At 51.3% G+C, this 14,865-nt stretch overlaps 1 protein-coding gene and 1 long non-coding RNA gene across 2 annotated transcripts in view; both read left to right on the forward strand.

Moving 5' to 3' along the window:
• Positions 1 to 6,165, forward strand: part of LOC102945778 — a 73,353-nt gene extending 67,188 nt beyond the window's left edge. Inside the window, exon 14 of the mRNA XM_037914892.2 lies at positions 4,505 to 6,165. Coding sequence (XP_037770820.2) covers positions 4,505 to 5,019 — 515 coding nt within the window. The 3' untranslated portion in view covers positions 5,020 to 6,165. The remainder of the gene's footprint in view (positions 1 to 4,504) is intronic.
• On the forward strand, positions 269 to 2,692 carry LOC122462864. Its single transcript, XR_006285741.1, has 2 exons — positions 269 to 1,068; positions 2,008 to 2,692. It is a non-coding gene; the product is annotated as an uncharacterized LOC122462864 (long non-coding RNA).
• Positions 6,166 to 14,865: the final 8,700 nt, after the last annotated feature.

Here is a 14,865-nt window from a genome sequence, read left to right on the forward strand (position 1 = left end):
GCTCTGAGGCAGGGAGAAGTCGAGGAATTCGAACTCCAGGCATATTAGAGCAGCGACTCACTAGCCAGAACTTATCATGAGTCACACAATGAAATATAATCATGGGAAATTGTTTCTCTCCAGGTGTGAGAAGGGGAAGTTCCAGCAGCCAGAGGAGATTTCTCCTGAACTGGAAGAGCATGTCAGCAATTTCTCCCAGAAAACTATTGTGCTAATGGAGACTCTGAGGAAGTTCAAAGGTACCTAGAAGGGATCTAGGAATGGAAATTGGGAAGAGCCTCTGAGACTGTGGGAAGAGAATGGTGCTGGTCAATTGGTTCACACTTAGAGGATGCTTGTATTTAATTGTTGGGTGAGAAGGCCAGACATTTGGCTCCAAGACACTCAGGCTGATTAATTCAAACCTTTCTTTGCACCAGAAGCATGCTTTTCAATGACAGTTACAAAGTAAGAAATGACTCATAGACTTTAAGGTCAGAAGGGACCATCATGATCCATCTACTCTGACCTCCTGCACATTGCAGGCCACAGAACCTCCCCACCCACTTCTGCAATTTACCCATAAACTCTGGCTGAATTACTGAAGCCCTCATATAATGATTTAAAGACTTCAAGTTACAGAGAATCCACTATTTCTTCCAGTTTAACATCGGTAAATGAGACGTGCCCCATATGGCAGAGGAAGGCAAAAATCAACCCCAGAGTCTCTGGCAATTTGATTTGGTGGAAAATTCCTTCCCTATCCCAAATATGGTGGTCAGCTGGACACTGAGCATTTCAGCAAGACCCAACAGCCAGACACCTGGGAAAGATTTCTCTCTAACTCAGAGCCCTCCCCAACTCGTGCCCCATCACCAACCGTTGGATATTTGCTACCAGCCATTGCATATAGAAAGAAGTTCTGGTAGCTCCCTTCTCCCGGGGCATGGGTGGGTCATGGGGGATTTCTCCAAGGAAGCTCTAATTACCCCATACAATGTCTGGAATATTAGACACCTCCAAATTGAATATTTACTAGTTCTTCTCCAATCACCTTTGAGTGGTATGCATATTAAGTACCTTATATAGGTCAAAAGAAAAGGAGTACTTGTGGCACCTTAGAGACTAACCAATTTATTTGAGCATGAGCTTTCGTGAGCTACAGCTCACTTCATCGGATGCATACTGTGGAAAACTGCACAAGACATTATATAGACAGAGACCATGAAACAATACCTCCTCCCACCCCACTCTCCTGCTGGTAATAGCTTATCTAAAGTGATCATCAAGTTGGGCCATTTCCAGCACAAATCCAGGTTTTCTCACCCTCCGCCCCGCCCCCCCCCCCCCCCCCCCACACACACAAACTCACTCTCCTGCTGGTAATAGCCCATCCAAAGTGACCACTCTCTTTACAATGTGCATGATAATCAAGGTGGGCCATTTCCAGCACAAATCCAGGTTTTCTCACCCCCCCACCCCCCTCCAAAAACCACACACACAAACTCACTCTCCTGCTGGTAATAGCTTATCCAAAGTGACCACCCTCCCTAGTGGTCACTTTGGATAAGCTATTACCAGCAGGAGAGTGAGTTTGTGTGTGGGGGGGCGGAAGGTGAGAAAACCTGGATTTGTGCTGGAAATGGCCCACCTTGATTATCATGCACATTGTAGGGAGGGTAGTCACTTTGGATAAGCTATTACCAGCAGGAGAGTGAGTTTGTGTGTGTGGTTTTTGGAGGGGGGTGGGGGGGGTGAGAAAATCTGGATTTGTGCTGGAAATGGCCCAACTTGATGATCACTTTAGATAAGCTATTACCAGCAGGAGAGTGGGGTGGGAGGAGGTATTGTTTCATGGTCTCTGTCTATATAATGTCTTGTGCAGTTTTCCACAGTATGCATCCGATGAAGTGAGCTGTAGCTCATGCTCAAATAAATTGGTTAGTCTCTAAGGTGCCACAAGTCCTCCTTTTCTTTTTGCGTATACAGACTAACACGGCTGTTACTCTGAAACCTGTCATTATATAGGTCACACACTACACATGCATGAACACATCATTGGCAGGGCTTCTTTTGTTCAAGTTATTTTCATGTTATTGTTCACTTCTCTGATTGGTTTATGACCACTGATTATGCACACGCCACTTTCACTCTTGTCTCCACACAGAGGGTATTGGACTTTGTTAACTTCTCTGTGGCTGGATGCACAGCCCCCCTCAGCCTGGCTCCAGCCCTTCAGTGCCTCACCCCACTGCACAGCCCCCCTCAGCCGAGCTCCAGCCCCTCATTGCTACCCCTCCCCCAGCTGCCCCCTCAGCCTAGCTTCCCAGGAGCAGCAGGGATGAGGGACAGTGGGAAGCCACTTCTGGGAGCCACCAGGGGTGAGTCCCGCCTCCCCCCAAAGAATTTGTTCCACCCTGGCCCCTGCTCACAACAGACTCAGAGCCAGAGCTTGTCCCTTTGTCCTGGTCAGGAGACAGAGGAGGTTCCCATCGAGCCTGGCATCACCCCTGCCCGGAGAGGGGTGCCCTGGTCACAGTGAGGCGATGGGAAACCCTGCTCCACTGAGAGACGCCCCTTCTCTGCTTCCCACATCCTGTGACACTGTGGGGGATCTCCCATGTAAGGGACACAGACAGGGGAGAGACATGCGGTAAGCGGTGTAGAGGTGGGACACACACAGACACTCATCCTCCCATCAGACATATTATTTTTATGATCTGGGTCTAGGTTATGACAAAAGGCAGTGAGTGAATGAGACAAGCCTACTGGAGTTGGAAGGGTGGGAGGGGATGAGGAGGGGAAAAGTAAATCTCTCTTACAGATTGTGTGTCCTGGGATGGTTGTGAGGCTGAAAGGACGTTGGTTCCATTGCTGGGCGATCTCTGAATGAGAGAGGAAGTAGAAGGTTTCAGTTAGTTTCTATGAAATGCCTGAGTGTGTCTCTGGGCCTCTCGATCTGTTTCTCTGTCATGATGAAAACTCAGTCCTATGCGTTCAGAGTGGGGACGCTGTTATAGATATGAAAGTCTGAAATCTCGTCTCTTTTCTCCTTTCCGCCTCCAGACACTCTGCCGTCTGCACTGGAATCCCTAGGAGCACACAGACAGGGTGAGTTTGCAGCTGGAGATTGTCTTTAAATTCCGAGAAAATTCCAGTGAAAACATCTTCATGAGATTGGAACGAAAGTTACCAACCAAATCACCAGTGGCTGTGGCGCACACAGCCCTAAAAATAACCTGTTCACAGTGAGGAGATCCAGGGGCACTGGAACATGGGGGGCCAGGGGGCCAAGCTCACCCTCTTTTCAACATGGGCATAGTTTGGGGGCAGGGGGCTGTGTTGGCCCCCCAAACTGCAAGCCTTGGGCAGGCGTGGAGAATCGCACCATTCGCTGTGTTTCATGGAGGGGCGGCTGATCAACTCCGCCCTGTGTAGTGCAGCTTCTTCCTGGTGCTTGTCCCTCTCAGTGGCCCCACCCCTGCTCCTCTTCCCCCTGGACCCGCCACCTGCCTTGGGTGGTGCACGCCGGAGAGTGGACACGGGAAGGTGGAGGGTCAGGGGCTCTCCATAGTGGCCAAGGCTCCCATCCTGGCCAGGGGCAGGGCCTCGGAGGGAAGATGAAGAGAGGGGCAGGGCCAGGGAGAGGGCAGGGCCACAGGTGGTGGGACCTAGTACCCCCCCTCCCTAACTTCTGCCAAGGTGCCGGAACACCTGGGCAGATCCCAAGCTGACATCACACAAATAATCCTGACACCAACCTGAGTGCTGAGTTCATGCCCATGCTAATGAACAGAAACACTCTCCCTGAGAAAAGGAGTACTTGTGGCACCTTAGAGACTAACCAATTTATTAGAGCATGAGCTTTCGTGAGCTACACCTCACTGAAGTGAGCTGTAGCTCACGAAAGCTCATGCTCTAATAAATTGATTAGTCTCTAAGGTGCCACAAGTACTCCTTTTCTTTTTGCGAATACAGACTAACACGGCTGTTACTCTGAAACTCTCCCTGAGCAGCACCTGAACAGAGCTCAATGCCCTGAGGACTGACACATCCCTTCTCTCTGGGCTGGGGATGGGGCTACCTCACCCAATGCCACCTCCTACTCTCTGGTGTTAATCAGCTCTTCCCCAATGCTGCATCTTCCTCTCTCTTCCCAGTCCTGAGATTGGAGACTGCATTAGAGGAGGGAGATTTCCTCTGGGCTTCAAAACTGTACCTGCTTCTTCTGCTCCCTCCCCACTAAAACCTTTCTTGGTGTGTCTCTCCTGCTGGGAATGGAGCAGAATCAACAGGGGTAGCTGGGAGCTGACGCTTATGCAAGCAAATGGGAAATTAATGAAATTACAGAGACTGAGGAAGTGCAGTGACATCCCTGCTCAGTCTCAGGTGCCCAGGTCAGAGGCAGCTCCCTGGGATCCAGGCCTGTCCCAGCCAGGATGGGGCTGCTGGGGAGTGTGAGAAATGGCCCCAGCCTCCCACAGGGCCGAGCTCTGCCCCTGACGCTCTGATTCTCTCTCCCCAGCGAACGTGACTCTGGATCCAGACACGGCTCATCTCGACCTCGTCCTGTCTGAGGGTGGGAAAAGTGTGAGATGTGGAGACACGCAGCAGCGACTGCTCGACACCCCTGAGAGATTTGACACTGAGCCCTGTGTGCTGGGCTGTGAGGGATTCACCGCGGGGAGACATTGCTGGGAAGTGGAGGTGCGGGGTGGGCGATACTGGGCTGTGGGGGTGGCCAGAGAGTCTGTGGGGAGGAAGGGAGGGATCAGCCGTAGCCCTAAGGGGGGGATCTGGGCTCTGCAGAGGTGCGGGGATCAGTTCTGGGCTCTCACCTCCCCTGTGACCCCCCTGCCCCGGCGCCGGGCCCCCAGCAGGATCCGGGTTTGTCTGGACTGTGACCGGGGGCAGGTGACATTTATCGATGCTGGTGACGAGGCCCCGATCTTCACTTTCCCGCCGGGCTCCGTCCCTGGGGAGAGAATCCGCCCCTGGCTCGGGGTGTCGCCGGGATCCCGGCTCAGACTGTGTCCCTGAGACCCACAGCGGAGGGGGGAACTTGAAATCAGCCTGTCTAGCCTCACACACCCCAGACTCTATGAGCTTGGAGGACTCCCATCGACCCAGCCCCTGGCTCCTCATCTATATGACCCCTGGAAGCTCCTCCCCCTCCCTCCCTGCAGCCCCAGGTGTGGGAAGGGGTGGGGGAGGGGGAAGCCCCCTGGGGCTGCAGGAGGGGCAGAGGGGCCCTGAGGGGCAGAGGCGGGGGCTGGGCAGGGGGCAGAACTAACAGCAGGGCTGGGGACAGGCAGAGGTGGGTGGGGGCTGGGCAGGGACCCAGCATGAATCAATCAGGGGCTGGGGGGCTGGGGAGAAGCAGCAGCAGGGAGCGGTTTGTGCAGATCTGTGGGATTGGATCTCATGGGGTCTCCCAGCCAGAGCTCCTGCCGCAGGGGCCCAAGTCAGTTCAGGACAACTGATTGCACTGTCATGGTCCCACACACATGGCAAGGGGTGAGGGTGGGGGGTGGAATGGGTAAGGGGTGCAGATTGATGGAAAAACCATGATATAACCTTGAAAAAATCATCAGTCAGTATCATGATTTTTTTGAACTCCTGAGGTTGGCAGCACTGGGGGAGGCAGGGACAGGGCGGGTTTAACCAGAGGGAATTAGAAGAAGCACGAAGGAAAATTTAAATGAAAATAAAAGAAGAAGAAAGGGAGAGTCCAGGAGAAATGGTGGAAAATATAAATCAGAAGAGTGACAGGAAACTATCCTGACAGGGGAACCAGCCTCAGGGCAGCAAGAGGGGAAGGGATAAAATTGCGGGTGCGGGGAGGAATGGAGCAGCCATGGGGGCTGATCTGTAACAGGGAGGGGAGGAGAGTGGGAGAAACACAGGAAAATAAACAGGGATCAGAAGGGAGGGTTAGAAAAATGAACAGAAAAGGAGAGTATGAAAGGAAAGGGAAGAGTGAGATTTATGACACGTGACTGGAAGTGAGACTGTAAGTCATTAATTCCCTATATTGATTCCTGGCCATTGTTGCTATTTTAGTGCCATTAAGAAAACTGTTCTCAGTAGCTGGGGATCTCCTTGCCATGCTGTGGTTATTAAGGCTCCTTCTCAGCTCCCTTTACTTACCACCTTTAGTAATTACTGTAAATAAAACATTACAAAGAATTCTTTTTGTTTGTTCCACTTTACTGTCCCAGCTTCAGTTGTCGGGGGCAGAGCCGTGGGATTTGCTGCCTGACTTGGTTGTGTCCCCCCAGCCCCCACAGGGAATATCGCGCTTCTAGGAGGAGAGTTTGAGGTTTACTGGGATGTGTCACTAACCAGCCTGTGCTCTGTCTCTCTCCTGTCCACACCCATGTCAATGTGGAATTGCTCAGCTGTGCTCTGCGGAGAGGTCACTGGTTGCACAGGGGACAATCCATGAAGGGACTTGGTGTTGCAATGCTGAGCGTCACAGGGCCTAATTTGTTGGCAACCAGAAAATCACATTCTGCAAAGCTGAGTCAGGTGCCTGAACCCCCTAGACAATGCGTGGGCATCAGAGGCACCTTACAGTGCGATTCACAAAAGCCAGCTCACTCGGCAGGGAGCCATCTACGCTAGAGAAGGGGAGATGCTGACAAGGGGGGAGGGGTGTCCTAAGCCCTGCCCCCTCTCACTGACAGGTGCCTAAATCGGGGCTGCAGGGGGGCGTTGGTCTCTGCTCAGCCGCCCACAGACGGGAACCCAGCGCCTGATGGTCGGTGGTTCTGGCACCTGAGGCGTTTTTTGCTGGAATGAGGTTTGGGTGACCAGATGTCCCGATTTTATAGGGACAGTCCAGATTTTGGGGGCTTTTTCTTATAAAGGCACCTATTACCCTCCACCCCCATCCCGATTTTTTACACTTGTTGTCTGGTCACCCTAAATGAGTCAGGCACCTGCCTCGCTCCACACAAAATGTGAGTGTGGGGGTGGGGAGAAGGTGGAGGCGGGTTTTGTGATGTCACCAGCCTTAAAACTTTTACCCCCATGGTTAGAGCACTCAGCTGGCACGTGGGAGACCCAGGTTCGACTCCACTGTCTAGAGTAGCTTATGAATGTGAGTACCAACCTCAGGGCAAAGAGTTACAAACCCCATGCTAGGTATCAAATGTGAACCTTTCAAGCCCCAGAACAGCCTGAACATGGAGTCACAGACAGTCCCCTTGGGTTCTCCGGTCTATCTTGCTGCTTTTCTGCCTCCTCCCCTGCTGCATCTCCCTGCTCCCCCCGCCGGGGCTGCCACATTCCCAGCAGCAGAATCGGGGGAGCTCCTGGCCACAGGTGTCTCTGGTTAAAGCCACCAGCTGTTCTATCCTGGCTTCAGAGAATGGTGGAAGACGTGGAACAGGAGACAACCTCTCCCCAGCCCAGGGAGAACCATTAATAGAAACCTTCCCACCCCAAGGCAAAGGGAGGAGGAGGTGGCAGCCCTGGAGGGAGAGACTCTTATCCAGGAACAGGGAGGAGCATCCAGGAAAGAGCCCCCCTCAGCCCAAGGCAAAGGGATGTGGCAGCCCTGAGGGGGAGACCTCTCCATTCCTGTCTCCAGAACCCACCTGGTCAGAGTTAAGGGGGTTTGGATGCTGGGCACTGAGAAGGTTTCTGTTTACTGGTGTGTGAGTCTGTATCCCAGACCTAGTGAGGTGCCACCGGACTGCAGTAAGGGGAACCAAACCATCCGAGTCCCAGGATCCCCAGATAATTCAAGCCTCTGGGACCGGAACAGAGCCCATCCACTGCTCCAGTCTCGGGGTCCCTAGGCACATTCTTTGGGGACTCTCCCCCTATCTGAGGTGTGAAACCCGCTGCCTAACCCCCTGGTGTAGAGCTGACCCTCCAGACTCCCGTGTGCTTAAACGCACCATCCCCCAGAACTCCACGCCAAGGTGAGAGCCCGCTGGTCTCAGCAGAATTCCCTCCGGAGGCGCGCAGTGGTTCTGAAGCATTTGGCTCTGTCTGCACTAGACAGCAAAGCACTGCCTGTGGGGTCACCCGCGAGCGCTGGGGAGAGAGATCTCCCAGCACTCCTGGTCAACCAGGTCGACGCTCAGAGCCTGTCTACACTGGGGCTTTACAGCGCTCAAACTTGCTGCGCTCGAGGGAGGGAGGGTGATTTTTCACACCCCTGAGCCAGCAAGTTACTGCGCTAAGAATTGCCAGTGTAGACAGGCCCCTTCACACACAGAGAGACTCTTTGCTCACGTCCAACACACTATTGCTCTTTCACTGAGCCATTTGCTGTCTGGGCTTTAATCCCCTCCCCATATCGATGGAGCATCAAAGAAGATAACGGCAAATCCAGAAACCAGGACACTGACATCTAGCAAGTAACGACTCAGAGGGCTTTCCCCACTTCTAAATAGGGAAGCTTGAGCAACATTCCCCAGCTCAGTAAAGAACTGGAGAGGTGTGAGGCTGGGGATGAGAACTGGCTGCTGGAAGGAGTCGGGGCTCTGACCTGGAGTCTGACCAAGGAGGTCAGACGGAGAGACAGACAGAGCTCGAACAAGGAGGTTCGCTACTGCTTGTCTGGGCTCTGGGCTGACCAGAATGATCTATGCTTGAACCTTCATTTCTCTAGGATAACCTAACAACTTCCTATGCAGTGTCCAGTTGACTACTCCACCCGACTGTTTTGACAACGCTCTTTGAGGGTCTCTGCAAACGCTTGCTCAGGTGTGTTTGTCCCTGAAGCGTGTGTGAGTCTCTACCAGGAGTGTCTCAGTTGGCCTCACTGAACAGAGCTCACAGTGTGAAGTCGGAGCGCTGCAGGCCGAGGGCTCCAGGTTAAGCAGGGGGTGAAGCCACGTGGCTTATCCAGGAGGAAGAGCGAGAGGCCGAGGGAGTCTGGCAGACTAAAGAGTCTAGAGACTGTTGTGAAGCTGGGGATGTACCACCAACAAAGTGAATTCCTGACAGAAGTTTAAGAACAACTAGATCCCAGGGCAGGGTTCATCTTCAGCCACTCCCTGCTGCAGTCAGCTTGCACCCAGGGGTGTGCATAAGGGAGGGGAAAGTAGAGGCATGCCCTCCCCCCACCACAATAATCATCATGGGCACAGAGCTTCTCCAACCCAGGGGTCGCAGAGGCAGGGAAGAGCGATCTTCTGCCAGCGCCGGGGCAGCGTCGGGGGAAGGGTAGAGCAGGGCCCGTGCTCCCTCCCTGCCTGGGGAGACCATGGCCTTGCAGAGGCAGCCTGGCTCAGGGAGAAGGACATAGAGGGCTGCTGGACAGACAGCCAGGTCCCTGGGTCCCAAAGCATGGAGAGCCTGTGGCCTGAGCAGGCCACGTGGCTTCCCCCAGCTTCTGATCTGCCGGTGCCCCCCTCAGTTTGAAAATCTCTGTGCTAAATGGAAGGCAGAAATTGGGGGGGGGCATGACCCCCACTTACACACTGGCCCATTTTCCTGACCCGCTGGCTTTGCACCCTGGGTGGCTGCCCCTCTCACCCTGCACTACTTATGGACCCGTTCCCGTGGCAGGGGCCAAAGGCACCTTCCTCTACGAAGCTGGGAGGGTTGGCACCACTGTAATCACATACATTAAGGCTGCTCTTGCTCAATGTAAACAGGCCTGAATGCGAGCAGTGTCACCATCTCTCAGGATTTTATCATGTCTCATTATATTTGGTGCATTTGCTAAAGTCCGGTTAGAGGGTTTATTCCTTCCCCCTCTCACCTCCCTGGTCCTTCTCATATGAACAGAGAGCAAAAATACCCAAAGTCCGAAGGTGCAAACAATTCGATGTTTATTGGGGTAAACTTCCAGCAAGCTTAAATCCAAGTTCCTTTTTCCTTATTTTCGAATCCCAACTTACTTCCTGTTTGCCCCTAATTTATATAGTAATCTTCTCAGCTATACCTTAACCAATCATTTTACTGAAATCTATCTCACCAATCCTAACATATTGTAATATAATTCTCTAACCAATGCATAGAATAATAGAATCATAGACTATCAGGGTTGGAAGGGACCTCAGGAGGTCATCTAGTCCAACCCCCTGCTCAAAGCAGGACCAATCCCCAACTAAATCATCCCAGCCAGGGCTTTGTCAATCATGACTTTAAAAACTTCTAAGGAAGGAGATTCCACCACCTCCCTAGGTAACGCATTCCAGTGCCTCACCACCCTCCTAGGGAAAAAGTTTTTCCTAATATCCAACCTAAACCTCCCCCACTGCAACTTGAGACCATTACTCGTTGTTCTGTCATCTGCTACCACTGAGAAAAGTCTAGACCCATCCTCCTTGGAACCCCCTTTCAGTTAGTTGAAAGCAGCTATCAAATATGCCCTCATTCTTCTCTTCTGCAGACTAAACAATCCCAGTTCCCTCAGCCTCTCCTCATAAGTCGTATGCTCCATCCTTCTTGTAGTGTGGGGCCCAAAACTGGACACAGTACTCCAGATGAGGCCTCAGCAGTGTTGAATAGAGGGGAATTATATCCCACTGCCCTCATTAACTTACACCTAGCAAAATTAATTATACATGTAAGCAGTGTCAGGATGAGCTCCACCCTGACATCTGGTGGTGAGGTGTGGCAAGTTGTGGAAAAGAACTTCAGGGGCCGATCTCAGTTGCATAGGCACACCCACCCCGCCTAGAATGAGGCCATAGCTGCGCAAATGGTCACTTTGGCTGCTGTGGGATCCCCAGTGTCTCTGTTATTGGGGCAGGAAGAATAACTTGCTATTACCCTGATTATGGGAACTGTGCTTGGAACTGTACTTGTCCTTTTGTTATGATGGTGGGACTCACCATCAACTGAGTAGCACTCGCTAGGCAAGGGTCATGGGTTCCAAAACTCTGTGAATTGAGAGAGGCTGGGGACAAGTATTAATACTTGGTGGCATGGGCCCCTGGGTGAGGGCCTTACATGGTAATTGTACTTTCTCCTCTTTTCACTGTGGAATATCAGAGCTAATTTTGATTCCATTAGGAGTCTAGTTACAGGCTGCTGAGCTCACTTTGGGCTAATGGTGTAGCAGTACTGGGGCTCCCCTACTACAAGCTGAATTCATCTAAGAGCTGAACTGGCTAAGAGCTGAAATCACTGAGTGTTGTGTTAAGTAATCGGGGAGCCTGAAGATATATTGTGGAGCAGTTTGCGGGACGGCAGGAGCTGCTTGTGGGATGTGGAGTGGAGCAGTTTGTGGGATGGTGGGAGCTGCTTGTGGGCAGCGGAGCGGAGCACAGGCGAGCAAACCTGTTCGTGGGGCGGCTGGCAGAGCGGAGCTGTGGGGCGGTCAGCTTCAGATCATGTAAGGTGCCCCTTACCTCTCTCCCTCCCCCCGCCCATCTCCACCCAGGTTGGGAGGTAAAGCTCTGCAGATAAACTTTCGAACTCTGGGGATGCCCTGACCAGGGACAGACACTTTTGGGTCATTGAACTTTTGGGACTTTGGGTGATTTGTGGTTGCTGGACTCAAGAACCAAAGGGAAAGGGGCATGCCCCAATTTGCTTGGGGTGGGGTTTTTTTGCTGATTTGTTGTGTTACGAATCCTGTTGGTGGTGTTTCCCCAACATAATGCCACATTGTTTCTCTCTGTTATTAAAAGGCTTTTTGCTACACTCAGACTATGTGCTTGCGAGCGGGGAAGTATCGTCTCTTGGAGGCGCCCAGCGGGGGTGGTATATATTTGTCCCAGCTCACTGGGTGGGGGCTCGAGCCGGTTTGCATTGTGTTATTGGAATGAATCCCCTAGATATTGAACCCGGCCCTTGTTGCTGCCCGTCAGAGTTGGCAGCAACAAGGGCCGGGTTCAATATCTAGGGGATTCATTCCAATAACACAATGCAAACCGGCACAGCAGACCGAAACAATTAGAGAACCAGACGGATTCACAATAGAAAAAGTGGGGGCCATAAAGATAAAACGTACAGAAATGAGGGTTTCACAACCACAACTATTGAGAAGTGATTTCTTGCCAGACAGGATGCTATCAAGCTAAGTTTTCTTTAACCATCTTTCTCTGGAGGGGATGGGCATTATCAGGACAAGATTATATTCCGAACAGCCCAATAGCCCCTTCCTCTGCTGCTTAGCCAAAGACCTTAGCTTAAGAACAGGGCCTCAGACTGTCACAGTGAGAGAAGGCCTTTACACCCGCAGACAGTGATTTTGATTCTTTCTTTTGTAACTCTATAACAAGCTAAATGATAAACATATACCTAAATTCTTAAAGTATCGGCCTTTACAGACAGGCCTGAAAAGCCCCAGCTCCTGGAAGCATGTGATGAGGTGAGACTCTCGGCTTTCATTTTCTATGCAATGGAAGATTCTCGCCCTCTCGGTTGTAGAGAAAATCTAGAAAAAGTGACCCAAGTACCGCCTACAGGTCTGAGCAACCAAAACCCAAATAGAAACAATCGAATGTTTGTGGCACCTTAGAGACTAACCAATTTATTTGAGCATGAGCTTTCATGAGCTACAGCTCACTTCATCGGATGCATAATGTGGAAATTGCAGAAGGCATTATTATATACACAGACACCATGAAACAATACCTCCTCCCACCCCACTCTCCTGCTGCTAATAGCTTATCTAAAGTGATCATCAAGATGGGCCATTTCCAGCACAAATCCAGGTTTTCTCACCCTCCGCCCCCCCACAGACAAACTCACTCTCTTGCTGGCAATAGCCCATCCAAGGTGACCACTCTCTTCACAATATGTATGATAATCAAGGTGGGCCATTTCCTGCAGAAATCCAGGTTCTCTCACCCCCCTCCAAAAACCACACACACAAACTCACTCTCCTGCTGGTAATAGCCTATGCAAAGTGACCACTGAATTGGAATTCATTTGCATATTGGATACTATTAATTTAGGCTTAAATAGAGACTGGGAGTGGCTAAGTCATTATGCAAGGTAGCCTATTTCCCCTTGTTTTTTCCTACCCACCCGCGCCCCCCGGCCTCTGGTTAAACTTGGATTTATGCTGGAAGTGGCCCACCTTGATTGTCATGCACATTGTGGGGAGAGTGGTCAGTTTGGATGAGCTATTGCCAGCAGGAGAGTGAGTTTGTGTGTCTGTGTTTTGGGGGGGGGGGTGAGAAAACCTGGATTTGTGCTGGAAATGGCCCACCTTGATTATCATGCACATTGTAGGGAGAGTGGTCACTTTGGGTAGGCTATTACCAGCAGGAGAGTGAGTTTGTGTGTGTATGGGGGTGGGGGGGTGAGAAAACCTGGATTTATGCTGGAAATGGCCCACCTTGATTGTCATGCACATTGTGGAGAAAGTGGTCAGTTTGGATGAGCTATTGCCAGCAGGAGAGTGAGTTTGTGTGTGTGGTTTTTGGAGGGGGGTGAGGGGGTGAGAGAACCTGGATTTCTGCAGGAAATGGCCCACCTTGATTATCATACACATTGTGAAGAGAGTGGTCACTTGGGATGGGCTATTACCAGCAAGAGAGTGAGTTTGTCTGTGGGGGGGCGGAGGGTGAGAAAACCTGGATTTGTGCTGGAAATGGCCCATCTTGATGATCACTTTAGATAAGCTATTAGCAGCAGGAGAGTGGGGTGGGAGGAGGTATTGTTTCATGGTGTCTGTGTATATAATAATGTCTTCTGCAATTTCCACAGTATGCATCCGATGAAGTGAGCTGTAGCTCACGAAAGCTCATGCTGAAATAAATTGGTTAGTCTCTAAGGTGCCACAAGTACTCCTTTTCTTTTTGCGAATACAGACTAACACGGCTGTTACTCTGAAATCTAATGTTTATTGTTCTTACATTTCATAGAATCACAGAAGATTAGGAAGAGACCTCAGGAGGGTCATCCAGTCCAATCCCCTGCTCAAAGCAGGACCAACACCAACTTCATGATTTTGAGGAGCCTGACTTGTGCTTTGTAAATGTCGGAGGTTGGCAATACTGTGCCACACAGGTGCTGACTTCTCGTTTCCCCTGGAGGTGCTCCACTCCTTTGCCCCCCAGGGCACATCACTTAGGGCAGGCCAGGGGGTGGGAGCTTAAGGAGAGGAGGAGGAGCAGGAGTGGGGCCACTGAGAGGGATCGGGGTTCACTGCCGGTCAGGGGCTAAGGCCACTTCAACTCCCCCACCAGGAAGAAGCTGGCACTGCTGGCAGGGGCTGCACTTCACATCGAGGGAGCTGATCACCTTCTCAGCTCCCCGACCAGGAAGTGCAGCCCCTGTTGGTGCTGTTCTACGTCTGCCCAAGGCTTTCAGTTTGGGGGGTTCACCTGGCCCCTTGCTGCTCAAACAATGCCCATGTTAAAAAGGGGGGGAGCATGGCCCCTTGGCCCTAACTGGTTCCAGTGCTCCGGTGGACACTGCATAGCTTACATCCACTGTTACTGGCTCCCAGGAGCCATTCCATGCTGCCCCACGCTCACAGTCCAATCAATACTAGCGCTCCTGGTGGGGACACGCCCCACCAACACAAGAAGCAAAATGCAGACAGCACAAGTGATGCAGTTACCATGGCAGCTGCAGGCCGACATAAGTTAGGTTGACTCAATATTTTAACCCTGATATTCTATGATTCTGTGCTTGAGAACTTATCTGAGTTTGATTAAAGGAGAGTGACTCTGCATCTTTTGACAGGTGATGTGACCATCTGTGTTTTCATGGTTATAAAGCTTCAACTTTTTGAATTGCGGTGTCTACGGACATTAAATCACTCTGGTCTGACTCACTATTGACGTGTCCCCCCATAATTCCCCACAACTGTGAAAACTGAAATGGAGAACAATTGGAAAGAAATGCTAAAACCCAGATTTTTGTGCAATAGTGAACATTTAACAATAAATATTGAAAAAAATGCTTAAAACTGTCAGCGACAGATATTTAATACATCAGTGAATTCTGACA

This window comes from Chelonia mydas, chromosome 14 (genome assembly GCF_015237465.2).
Source record: "Chelonia mydas isolate rCheMyd1 chromosome 14, rCheMyd1.pri.v2, whole genome shotgun sequence".
NCBI classification, from domain to species: Eukaryota; Metazoa; Chordata; order Testudines; family Cheloniidae; genus Chelonia; species Chelonia mydas.